Here is a 12,340-nt window from a genome sequence, read left to right as displayed (position 1 = left end):
AGCACCACGGGGCTGGCTGAGGCCTCCTTGTCTGGTGGCCCCTGTGTGCCTCTCCATTTGGGGGTGCCCTAGAGCTGCCCAGGAAGGGAGGAGGCACCTCACGGGGGAAGGACAGCATGAGTTTCCATGGGCTTCTTGTCACCACACAGAGTGACTTGGAACACTGCACCCAGTGGCTTATCTGGGGCCCTGAGCTCGAGGCTGCAACCAGTGGCAGCTCCAGGCCCTGCAGTGTGGGGACAGGGAGAGCCAAAAAGAGCACATGGCAAAGGCCCTGCCACTTAGGGGACTTTGGGAAAGTTTGACCAAGTTTCCTTGTCTGTAAGTCAATGGGATTGTTCTGAGATGAAAGTGCTGGTCCTTGGGAAAGCTTCAGCTTTATTTTGCCCTTCATTCTTTTTTTTTTTTTTTTTTTTTTTTAAGATGGTGTTTCACTGTTGTCGCCCAGGCTGGAGTGCAATGGTGCAATCTTGGCTCATTGCAACTCCGCCACCTCTCAGGTTTAAGCAATTCTCCTGCCTCAGCCTCCCAGGTAGCTGGGATTACAGGCGCCCACCACCATGCTCGGCTAATTTTTTTGTATTTTCAGTAGAGACAGGGTTTCATCATGTTGGCTAGGCTGGTCTCGAACTCCTGACCTCAGGTGATCCGCCCGGCTCGGACTCCGAAAGTGCTGGGATTACAGGTGTGAGCCACTGTGCCTGGCCTGCCCTTCATTCTTGATGAATATTTCAACTGAATTCAGAATTCTGGGTTTCCAGGTTTTAAAACTTTCTTATGGCACATTGAAAGAGTCTTCTGGGTGCCATTATTTCTGCTGACAAGTCAGCAGTCTCTGAGTCCTGGTGTCTCTGAATGTAGTATGTTGTTTTTATTCTAGCTGCTTTAATATTTTCTCATTATTTCAGTTTCCAGTAGTTTGCAGTTTGACCAGGACGTACCTGGGTGTAATTTTCCTTGTATTTATCCTGCTTGGAGTTAACTAAGCTTCTTAAATTTGTAAATTGATGTCTTTACCAAATTGAGGAATTTTTCGGTCATTATTTCTTTATGTGTTCTTTTTAGTATATCTTCTCTCTCCCCTCCCTCTACAATTCCAATCACATGTGTGTTGAACCTTTTGATATTATGCAACAGGTCTTTGAGGATCTTTTTCTTTTTAAAATTTTTTTTTTCTCTCTACAGATTGGGTAATTTCTATTGAAATCATCTTCAAGTTCACTAACTCTTCTATTTTCTCAGACTTTCTATTAAGCAATTTCTGTTAAGCTGTGATTTTTTCTGTCTCAGACATGGTATTTTTAAGTTATAGGATTTTCATTTAGTTCTTTTTTAAATTGTTTATATTTCTCTGCTGAGATTTATTTTCTTTTCATTAAGTATCAGCCAATTTTCTTTACGTCTTTTAACACAGTTATCATAGCGACTTTAAAAATCTCTGTTCTTTGCTAATTGCAGTGGCCAGCACATTTCAGATGAGTTTCCACTGACTATCTTTTATATTAAGTATGGCTGTTTTTCCTATTTCTTTGTATATCTTCATATAATTTTGGGTGATATCCTAGGTGTTGTGAATCATAGCATAAGAGTGACTCTAGATTTTTGTTACTTCTCCCCAAAGAGCATTTTTGTTTTGCTTTGTATTTGCAAGCAGTTAACTTGGCTGAAAGCAACTGTAAACCGTCTGCAGTCATGAGTGGTGGGCAGTGGCAGGAGCCTCTGTTCACTTCTTTTAGCCCTGGCTGGGCTGCAGCTGCTGGAAGTCTGTCCTGTGTGTGTGTGGCTTGGGATCAGCCCAAGACGTGGGCAGAGTTTATTTGCCCCCTTTGGGGATCCGTCTTGGTGACTCTCTTCATTCCAGGATTTACTCCTGCACTTTTCCAGCTGCTGCGAGTATCTCAGACTCTGTTTGCTGCTCTATCAGGCCAGTGAGACTCTGGCTTTCCGTCTGAGTTCTGGCAGCTGGGACTTGTCCTCAGGCTGAAAGCCATGAGACCAGGAAAGCCAACGCCGGCTGTTCCTCCCAATTACTGACCACCTGCAGCGTCCGCTGCGGCCTCGCCCTCCGATGCCTTTGGAGTGTCATTTTGTTGTTGTTTTGTCAAGGGTTTATAGTCTATAGTTATTTGTGAGAGAGTTGCCGCACTAGGAGCTACTAGGCTATTACCAGAAGCATTTAGAGCAGGGCCTGGCGGACAGTAAGCACTTAAGAAATGGGAGTTAATATGGTCAACCATGGTGCGGCGCTGTTTCCTCTGGTCAAGGCTAGAGACAACGTGGACACAGACGGCACCATGCAGGAAGTGTCAGTACCCTGTGAAGGGCACACAATGGCCTTAAGACTGCAGTTGTAGGCCAGGCACGATGGCTGCCACCCGTAATCCCAGCACTTCAGGAGGTTGAGGTGGACAGATCACTTGAGGTCAGGAGTTTACCAGCCTGACCAATATGGTGAAACCCCATCTCTACTAAAAATACAAACATTAGCTGGGTGTGGTGGCAGGTGCCTGTAATCCCAACTACTTGGGAGGCTGAGGCACGAGAATCACTTGAACCTAGGAGCTACAGGTTGTAGTGGGCCAAGATTGCACCACTGCACTCCAGCCTGGGTGACAAAGTGAGACTGTCTCAAAAAAATAAATAAATAAAATAAAACTGCAGTTGTAGGAGAGACCACTTAACTGGGGGAGGCGGGAAAGGGGACTATCCAGGAAGGCTTCCTGGAGGAGGTGGTATTGGAGCCGGAAATGTCAGATAATCCAAGATGAGAAGATGGACTTTCTTCATAGAGGTGGCTGCCAAAACAACCAATTTTATGGCCTTACTGATGAGAATTTCTGGCATTCAAGAGGGGCAACTTTTCCTAAGGCAAATCCTGAAGACATTTACCTATAAAAATGAGTAGACGTTAAACATCCACTAGCTCCTTCATTGGCCAGAGGAAGCAGTGCTCGGGCAAGAGGGGATCTGAGGTCTGGTGCTGGTTCTGTAGATGTTTGCAGGGAGCGACTGGCGGGACTGGTAGGCGGGACCATCCACAGTGAGGTTGGGCCCCCAGATCCATCGCGGAGCTTGTGGCTGTTAATTCTGTGGCAGCCAGGAGCACAGGTGACCGGGAGCTTTAGTTTCCGTCCAGTACATTTTGGTGATTCATTATTCCTGGAGTCCTCTTCCACTCTTCCTCCCTCTCACCTCCTTGTCTCACTTGAACCTCTAATCCTGGGAAGGCTCCACCATAAGCACACCACAGATAATGAAACTAAGGCTCAGAGAAGTTGTGTGGCTTACCCAAGACCACACAGCTGAGGCACTGGAGCCAAGACTCCAACCAGCACTTCTGTCTGCAAAGAGCTCATGGCGTTGTCTCTCGTGGAGGGAGCCTCCATCTCCTCTGCTGCCAAATGGAAATCACAGTAGTGTCTCCCGCAGGGGCTGGCGTGAGGTTAAAGGAGGTAGCGGATATGAAAATGACATATAAACTGTAAATTGCCCACAGACATTAGTGTGTGTTGCCTGGTAACCACCCAGCATTTGTGGACTGTATCTGCTTGGGATAGCAATAGTTATATTGGCATTTTAATTTAATAGCATTGTTATGTTCCCATCGTAAAAATAATACACACTATGTGTATGCCCACCCTCATCAAATTATATACATTCAGTATGTGCAGTGTTTTATACATTGATTGTACCTCAATACAGCTATGAAAAAATGATGTAACTTCATTATAGAAAATCTAGAAAATATGGACAAGTTGAAAGAGGAGGAAATATTATTTTGTTCCAGCTACCCTAAAGCTACCTCTGTTCACATTTTGGAGAATTCTCTTCCAGCTTTTTTCCCCACTGCCCAGTTTCTTTGCTTATTTCACATGGCTATGATCACTGATGTAGATCATTACAAGCATTTTATACCCAATTTTATATCCCGTTCCTTCACCCTCAGGGGGTTTTAATATGAAATAGCAAGAACCAGCGCCCCGTCAGGGGCCCTAGCACAGCTGGGCTGTGTGGTTCTGGCTTCCGCCCAGACGTATCTGGGCATCCCTGGGCCAAGGCAGGCTGCCCCACAGAGGGACAATGTCAGTACAGCTGGGACCTGACCCTGTTCTGACTCCATGCCCGGTGGGCGTCTCCGTGTTCCCACAGAGCTGCTTTTCTCGTCTTGTCTTTTTAAGTTTAATGACATGTGCATCTGTCTTGATGGATGGATGGATACGTCTAGCCCGTCATCCCACTTCTAACCACCCTCTCTCACTCTTTTCTATTGCCTCAAAGCTGGCATTGACTCATGGCTCAGAAGGCCAGTGCAGGCCAGGAGCTGTCCTAAAAGGCCCGGACTGGAAAAAGAAAAGGCATTTCTTGGATAGATATCTCTGGCGTGGCTGCTGCGTACAGGCACCATTTGAAGCCGTGAATTAAGCCTGAGACTCCTGCCCTCGTGGAGTTTACGTTCTGGCCAGGAAGACAGCCGACAGCTGATAAAAGCCTTTACAGAAAGAAAAACATCAGATTAGGTTGGGGCAGGGATGGTCAGGGTGTCCTGGATGAGGGCGCTGGGGTGCAGACAGCAATTTCAGCAAGGTGGTCCAAGCTGTGCTCACAGGGAAGGCAGCAGTCGGGCGGAATTGGAAGAATAGGAAGGAGCTGTACTGGTGCCCACGGGAAAACCACTGCAGGCCGAGAGAGCAGATCTTGGGACAGAAGGTGGCCAGGACTTTTGGGAAAGGGCAAAGAGCCTGGCATTTGGAGGGGAATAAGCAGGTGGAGAGCAGTAGATGAGGCTGGGGAAGGGGAGGAGGTACCTTTTGCTGAGTTAAAAACGCAAGACCCCGTGCATACAACAGTAAACGTTTTCATCATCTTGCATCTGCGATTCTGTGGTCTGGGCTTGGCTGGGCTTGCCCTGCTCTGTGGGCCAGCGGGGCCCTGCTGGAGGCTGGGCTTGGCCGGGGGTGGGGGGGTTATGCTGCACCCGCTCTTCCTCCTCCCCCTCAGGGACGAGTGGGCCAGCCTGCGCAGGTCCTGCTCCTGGCACCGCCAGAGGCACGGATGGCAACCCCCAGTACGTAAGCGCCTTTGCATCTCTGCTTGCGGCTTGTCGAATTGCCGTTCTGCAGGCCAAAGCAAAACACAGGGACAAGCCCAGAATCAAGGTGGCGGGCAGAGAACAGGCTACCTGGCCCACGGTGGGAGGGGTGAAGGTTTGGCTCTGGATGCCGCCCACCTGGGCCGAGAGGGGTGGGGGCTGCTTTTAGAACAGTCTGTGCTTTTCTCTGAGTATACAATGGGAGCTGCTGGAGGGTTTTGAGCAGGGGAGTGCCAGGATCAGTCCTGGGTGTTACCAGTCTCTCTCCTGCCAGTCTGTTGAGGCTACGTCATAGCCAGGCCAGGGAGAAAGAGCTGTGGCAGTCATCCAGTGAGAGGTGGGAGAGCGGCTGGCATCCCGATACGCTGTGAAGGCTGAGCGGGCCGGATGGGATGTGGGGTGTGTGTGTGTGTGTGGTGTGTGTGTGTGTGTGAGAGAGAGAGAGAGAGAGAGAGAGAACGAGCAGCTCCAAGGCTTGGGCCTGAGCAAGTGAACGATAGAGCTGTCATCACCTGAGACTGGGGAAGCTGCAGAGGATGAGGTTGAGGAGAAATCGGAATTCAGTTATGGCGACCAATTAAGGGTTTTGAATAGAGGGACACAGGGATGCACTGGCTCAGGAGTTCGGCCATCACGTTGGCCGCCAGAGGGAGAACAGAGGCTGGGACAGGGAACCCCACGGAGCGTCCTTTCTGTGGCTACAGGGAGCAATGGTCAGATCTGTGGCTTGTTTGAAAGTAGATCCATTTTGCTAAAGGTGGTATCAGAGATTTTGGAGCCTACAGAATCCAGGCCAGGGGAGCAAAGAACGACAGAGGTCCCATTCATAGCAGCGGGCCATCCCGGGCTCCTACTAGCTGTTGCTGCTTGGGCCTATGGGGATGGTATTCTAGAACTTTCCATCTTCCAAGACATACTGGAAATGTGGATTTTTATAGGAAATCTTCTACTTTTCAAATATTAAGAATGACTTCAAATTAAAAGTAATAATCATTTTGGGGCTGCAGTAAAACTTGTTGGTGGAGAAGGCCTCAGGCTTCAGGCTGGTGAGCTGTCCTCCAGCGGGGTTCCTCTTCCAGGCCAGGGCCCCATCCTCCCCTGCTCTCCCCCACTCCCAGGGCTAGCCACCCAGAATGTGCAGGCCACTCATCTCTGTGACTCATAGAGCTTGAGAATGTTGGTGACGGAAGGGGTATTCCCCTAGTTCCCACATGCCAAAAGTGGGGCTTGGAGATGGGGCTGTCTTTTTTCTCCAAATACTTGCCCATCCAGGAAGGCCAGCCCTGGGCATTGAAGACTCCAGGTATGGGGGTGACTCCATAAGGAAAGGTTCCTGAGCGACCTGAAGAGACATGGTTGGGATGAAGTGCAGGGAGGATCAGGGCAGGCAGGGCTGAGCTCCGCTTCTGTGAGCAGAGATTAGAGAGCGATCCCAGAGGCCTGCCTGGAGGTGGGGCCACAGAGCAGGAGTCTGAAGGAGAGGGGGTAATTCACCTCTATCCTACTGTGTGGGAAGCCCTGAGTGGGCCCCTGGCAGAGGGTTGCCTTGCTGATCTATGGAGATATTGGGAAGGGCTTCCCTGACCCAGGTTGCTGGAGCACGGGGGCCTGGGTGGCAGCAGTTGGGGTGGGAGATTCAAGACAGGAAGACGAGGCCACATCCAGGTGGCTTCAGATACCACCGTGAGTCCCATAGAGTGTCCAGTTACTATAACGTCTGCCAGCCACTGTCGCCCCAGGCCTGTGCCAAGTCCCGAGATCTCTGTCCTGCAGCCAGTGCAGAGGGAAGAGGAGGGCAGGAGCGGGCAGGTTAGTGGCCCCTCGCCGATGCTCCTGACCCCTCAGACTCCCTGCTGCCTCCTGCCCAGGGCTGTGGGGCCTCTGGGAGCGGGGAGCTCGCCATTGCTGTGGCACTGTTGAGCGCCCGGGAGAGGCGGGTTCTGACAGCCACCCCTTCCCGTCTTGCTGTTCCCCTCCCAGCTGACATCATCTCTACCGTTGAGTTCAACCACACGGGAGAGCTGCTGGCCACAGGTGACAAGGGCGGCCGGGTCGTCATCTTCCAGCGGGAACCAGAGGTGCGAAGCCCTGGGTCTGGTGGGAGTTGGGAGGGGTGGGGAGCAGAGTCAGGTGGGAGGCGGGCATGGTGGGAGGGGGTAAGGATAAGGGGGATAAGAGGTGATGTGGTGAGAGGTGGTAGGGGACTATACTCCAACCCACAAGAGGGCTTTTAACTGAAAGGAGGTGTGGGGCGTCCTGCCTGGATCGCATCTCCCAGGGGCACGGATTCCAGGGGTGGGAATGGGATGCTCTGGAATGCCGAGGTGGGAGTGGCGGGCGGTGGCGGGGGGAGTGCACCGGGTGGGCTGGCAAAGCCAGGTTCTGAGCTCCCTGCCCTCAGCCAATGTTTGCGGAGAGCTCCCTGCATCCCACACTCTGTCCTAGAGCCCGGATGAATGGTCAGGACGTGGCACAGGCAGCTGCTGCCCCAGCTTGTGCCTTCAGTGAAACCTTCCTCTGCCTGGGTGACCTGCATTGTCCTGGCCAGACTGGGGAGCGGGAAGACTCCACTCTTGCCCAGCTGTCACAGCCCTCAGGCTGAGCTAGGTGGTTTTTGCTCAGGCCTGGGCCCTTGTCCTCACCCCTGTCCTCACCCCCACCCCCGGGGGCTTGTTGTCCAGCAGAACTCTGGGTAAGACAGCAGTGGCCTGGGCAACCTGCCCAGGACCACGTTTCTGGAACACTGAAAGAGCTTCGGGACAAAAGCCCGTTTACTGAGAACACTTGCTAAGTATTCTGGGGTTGCTTCTCGTTCACTCTGCACTGCTCACCTCCGAGGGTCAGATCCACACCCCTGTGACAGATGCGGAAACTCAGAGAAGCCACCCAGCTAGTGAACAGCAGAGCAGGGATGGAAGCCCGGCTGCCCGACGCCAGGACAGTGGCCAGCAACGTCACACACCACCCGGCCTCAGAGAGGGGCGTCTCCCCCAGCAAATATGGACTGTGCCTGGAATTAGATGCAGAAGACATCCAGGAAACCGAGGAGGAGGGAGGAGGGGATGGAGCAGGAGAGGCAGGGGAGGGGAGGGGAGGAGAAGAAAAGGTGGAGAAGGGGAGGTAGGAGGGAGGGGAGGAACCTGGGGCGAAAAGAGGACCTGTGGAATCATCTTTCCCCCCATTCACTCCTGAGCATGGCCCACGAGCTGAGGCTCCTTGAGTCTGACTTCATCTTGACGGCTCACATAACCCTCCCCACGGTGACCCTATGGGTGTAGTGCAGTGCGGCTACTCCCCTCATTTTACAGATGAGGAGCCCAGAGTGCAGAGGGTTAAAATAGTTTACAAGGGGCACATCCTAGCTGCAGATCAGTTCCTCAAACACAGCACTCGGCCAGCACCTGTGGGCTTCACCAGATGCACCAGATGTCCCACCAGGAACTGCTAAGCTCAGCCTTCTTTTTGCCAAACTGCAGAAAGAGATTAGATTGGTTGATGCAATTTTCTTCATTTTGAATTTTTCTCCTTTAGTGTTTTCTTCCTTCTGGTCCCACTGACCTTTGTCATAGCGAGTGCTCATGGGAAGTGAAGTGAATTAGAGGCAAAAATATTGGAGAACTTTGAAGCTTTTCAAAAGCAAGACAGGGATAGAAATACAAAAATAGATACTTAAAAAAATTACCAGGAAATCGTGAAATTGTTCTGGGCTGAATGTCTCCATTTGTCCCTGGCTGGGGTTTCGTGTTGTCGTATGAACCTGAACTCTCTCCTGCGAACGTGGTCCCTGGCGCACACAGTGGACTCACCACCTGACTATTTGGGGAGCTCCACGGTGAAGGGGTCTTTACTAGAAGGAGCTCTGCTGCCTAAACCAGGCCGAGCCCTGCTGAGGAAAGCCAGGGACAGATTCTAACCCAGGTCTGACTTTGCCAGACATTCTGTCCCAATGTTAAAGTCTGCTCCCAAATTCATTTATTCCCCAAGTCAGGCCTGGGTTGGACACGTGGAATCCAGGAGCAGGTCAGGGCCCAAGACACGAGGGTGGCCAGAGCCTCAGCCTTGGTGTCAGGCAGGCCTCAGCAGAGGGGTGCTGGCCGGAGAGTGACCTCACGGCTCTGGGAAGTCACGTCCCCTCTGAGTCTCTGTTTGCTGGTCTGTGAAATGGGGAGAGTCGTGGTGCTCAAGCAGAGGAGGCCTGGAGGGTAGAATGCGATGGTGGGGGGAGGACTTAGGGGGGTGTCCAGCATGTAGCAGGTGCTGGGGAACATTCGCATTAGCAAGGTAGCTGGCTCGGGTGTGCGTGTTTCCTGGGACCGCACAGGAGCGGGGCATGTCCCTGGCACACTGCAAGTCACGGGCAGGTTAAACTGCAGAGAGTTTCATTTGACCCTCGAATTGGATCCCTGGCACGGCTTGGCACCTGGTCCCATGGCCGGCCCTGCTGGGTCCCCGGAGGTCCGAGCCGTCGCCCTGCAGGTCACGGTGCTCAGGTCCCTTCTCCGGGTTTCCCTGCAGAGTAAAAATGCGCCCCACAGCCAGGGCGAGTACGACGTCTACAGCACTTTCCAGAGCCACGAGCCGGAGTTTGACTATCTCAAGAGCCTGGAGATAGAGGAGAAGATCAACAAGATCAAGTGGCTCCCACAGCAGAACGCCGCCCACTCGCTCCTGTCCACCAACGGTGAGGCGCCGCCCGGCCTCGCTTGCGTGGGCATGGGCCGTAGATGTTTCTACCAAATGCTGGTTTGTATTTCACTTATATTGTGAGCATTTTTCTATGTCTTCAGAACGCCTAGAAAATAATATCCTTTTTGAGTGCGTGTAAATCCCATGAGTGAGTATGCCAGACCCCCTCGGACGCTCCCCGTGGCTGGACACAGGGCTGCCCCTGCTGTGAATAGAGCCCTCCGAGCCATCTTTGTAGGCCTTTGCTTTGGGGTGAGGGAGTGTGATGGACAAGGATGCAGGTTGCAGACACAGAGGACACTTGACACAAAATGAACCCCTCTGCACACCGAATCCAGAATCCCAGACTGGGGCTGTCACCGCGGCCTTGTGGGGCAGTGGGAGGAGCCTTGGTTTAGGACCCTGGCCGGCCTCTTCATCCTCCTGCCTCAGGGAGGGGCATGTGCCCCTCGGGCACCGGAGGCTCTCGGCCTGATGCCTGCTTCCCAGGCTCCACTCTGAGGGAGTGGCTGGGGCTGTCCTGCTTGGCTCACCATGGGCCTGGGTCCCCTGCTCACGCCCCCTGCCCATCCTCCTTCGCCTGGGCCCCCTGCTGACCCAGGCAGCCTGGGGTCGGGTAGGACACACCTGGATTCTTCTTTTTCTTTCTTTTTTTTTTTTTCTGTTTTTGAGAGACAAGAGTCTTGTTCTGTCACCCAGGGTGGGGTAGAGTGGCGCGATCTCTGCTCACGGCAACCTCCACCTCCCGGGTTCCAGCAATTCTTCTGCCTCAGCCTCCCGAGTAGCTGGAATTATAGGCGTCCGCCACCATGCCCAGCTAATTTTTGTATTTTTTAGTAGAGACGGGGTTTCACTACATGTTGTCCATGTGGATCTCGAACTCCTGACCTCAGCTGATCCGCCTGCCTCAGCCTCCCAAAGTGCTGGGATTATAGGCATGAGCCACTGCGCCCAGCCAGGACACACCTGGATTCTGTCCCTGCCCTGCCTCCCTTGGGCAGTGGCCTTGCTTTCCTGAGCCCCAGCAGGGTGGACACAGCTCCCTTCTGGGGTCCGTGAAATGGTGCCCACTCAACCCCCTGAGAACAGTAACTGCTGCACGAGCACCAGCCAGGCTTCGAGGCGCTGTCCCCACTCCTTCCCCGAGGACATCCATGCTCCTCAGCCGGGCCTCCAAGGCTTTCCTGAACGTGGCTAGGCTCAGCTCCTGCCAGCCCACCTGTGCCTGAAGGCCATCCTTGCCCTTACCTGGCCAACTGCCTCCTCATCCCATAAGCCTTGCTGGGTGCCAGCCTTTTCTGACCTCTCCACTGAGCCAGGCATCCCTCCTGTGACACCTCGGCTCTTCTTAACTCCGGTTCACCCCCTCTCTGGGCACCTGCTGTTTTAATGGTGTTCTCCCACCAGGCACCTCAAAGGCAGGGTCTGTGTCCCCTAAGGGGCCCTGCCCAGCAAATCTATCACTTGAGCCAGCAGGGCATGAGAGGTCCTCCCGAAAGGCAGGCCCTGGGGGACAGGAGCCTCAGGTGAGTGCTAAGCCCCATGCACCTGCTCCTTTTAAAAATATTTAAGAAGGACGTGTCAGCCACGTGCGGTGGCTCATGCCTGTAATCTCAGCACTTTGGGAGGCCGAGATGGATGGATTACTTGAGCCGGGGAGTTTGAGACCAGCCTGGGCAACGTGGTGAGACTCTATCTCTACAAAAAAAATAAAATATTAGCCAGGTGTGGTGGTGAGCGCCTGTAGTCCCAGCCACTCAGGAGGCTGAGATTGAAGGATCATCTGAGACCAGTAAAATCAAGGCTGTGGTGAGCTGAGATGGTGCCACTGCACTCCAGCCTGGGTAATGTGAGTGAGACACTGTCTCAAAAGAAAAAAAAAAAAAAAGACACGTCACTTTCTTCCTGCCTCTCTGGAGAAAAGGTCATCTTTCAGCACTCCCTACACTCCGCTCCCCTTAAAGCTTCCCACCCTGGTTTTGAATCCTGGCTTCACTCTTTCCTAATGGCAGGGCCTTGGGTACCTTTCAAATGCTCCACTGACACCAGTTCTCTTCCCAGTTCCTTCTCATCAACATGGTGCTGTTTGTTTTGACTCCTGTAGTAGTCAGGGTTCTCCAGAGAAAAAGAATCAGTAGAGTATGAGAGTGAGAAAGAGAAAGGGGGATTTATTTTAAGGAAGTGGCTCGTGTGACTGCGGAGGCTGGCCGGTCCGAAATCTGCAGGGAGGCCGAAGGCTGAAGGCCTCGAGACAGAACTGCAGTTCTGGTCCGAAGCCGTCTGTTGGCAGAACCCCCTCTTTCCCCAGGAGGTGCCTCATGATCTCACCTTCTAAAGTGGATCTTCTGTTCCATCCGGCTGGTTAATTATGTGACTCGCTTTATTTTCTTCTGTTTTTAAAGATAAAACTATCAAATTATGGAAGATTACCGAACGAGATAAAAGGCCCGAAGGATACAACCTGAAGGATGAAGAGGGGAAACTTAAGGACCTGTCCACGGTGACGTCATTGCAGGTGAGCTCTGGTGAGGGGGAAGCAGGCACATGCCTCTTTATTACACCTGA

At 52.7% G+C, this 12,340-nt stretch overlaps 1 protein-coding gene across 5 annotated transcripts in view; it reads left to right on the top strand.

Annotated features, from left to right (window-relative positions):
- The window catches only part of PPP2R2C (protein phosphatase 2 regulatory subunit Bgamma), a 242,899-nt gene that overhangs the window by 177,303 nt on the left and 53,256 nt on the right, over positions 1-12,340 (top strand). For 4 of the 5 annotated variants that reach the window (XM_030801408.1, XM_030801406.1, XM_030801407.1 and 1 more), the window contains 3 exons: positions 7,070-7,167; positions 9,605-9,770; positions 12,178-12,290. In XM_030801408.1, the coding sequence (XP_030657268.1) occupies positions 7,070-7,167; positions 9,605-9,770; positions 12,178-12,290 (377 nt within the window). Of the gene's footprint in view, positions 1-6,307; positions 6,393-7,069; positions 7,168-9,604; positions 9,771-12,177; positions 12,291-12,340 lie in introns of those variants that run through there. The other variant, XM_003278515.2, reaches the window with a different exon arrangement.

This window comes from Nomascus leucogenys, chromosome 20 (assembly GCF_006542625.1).
Source record: "Nomascus leucogenys isolate Asia chromosome 20, Asia_NLE_v1, whole genome shotgun sequence".
Lineage (NCBI taxonomy): Eukaryota > Metazoa > Chordata > Mammalia > Primates > Hylobatidae > Nomascus > Nomascus leucogenys.
Note: the sequence above shows the minus strand (reverse complement) of the source record. Positions and strands in the feature narration are given on the sequence as shown.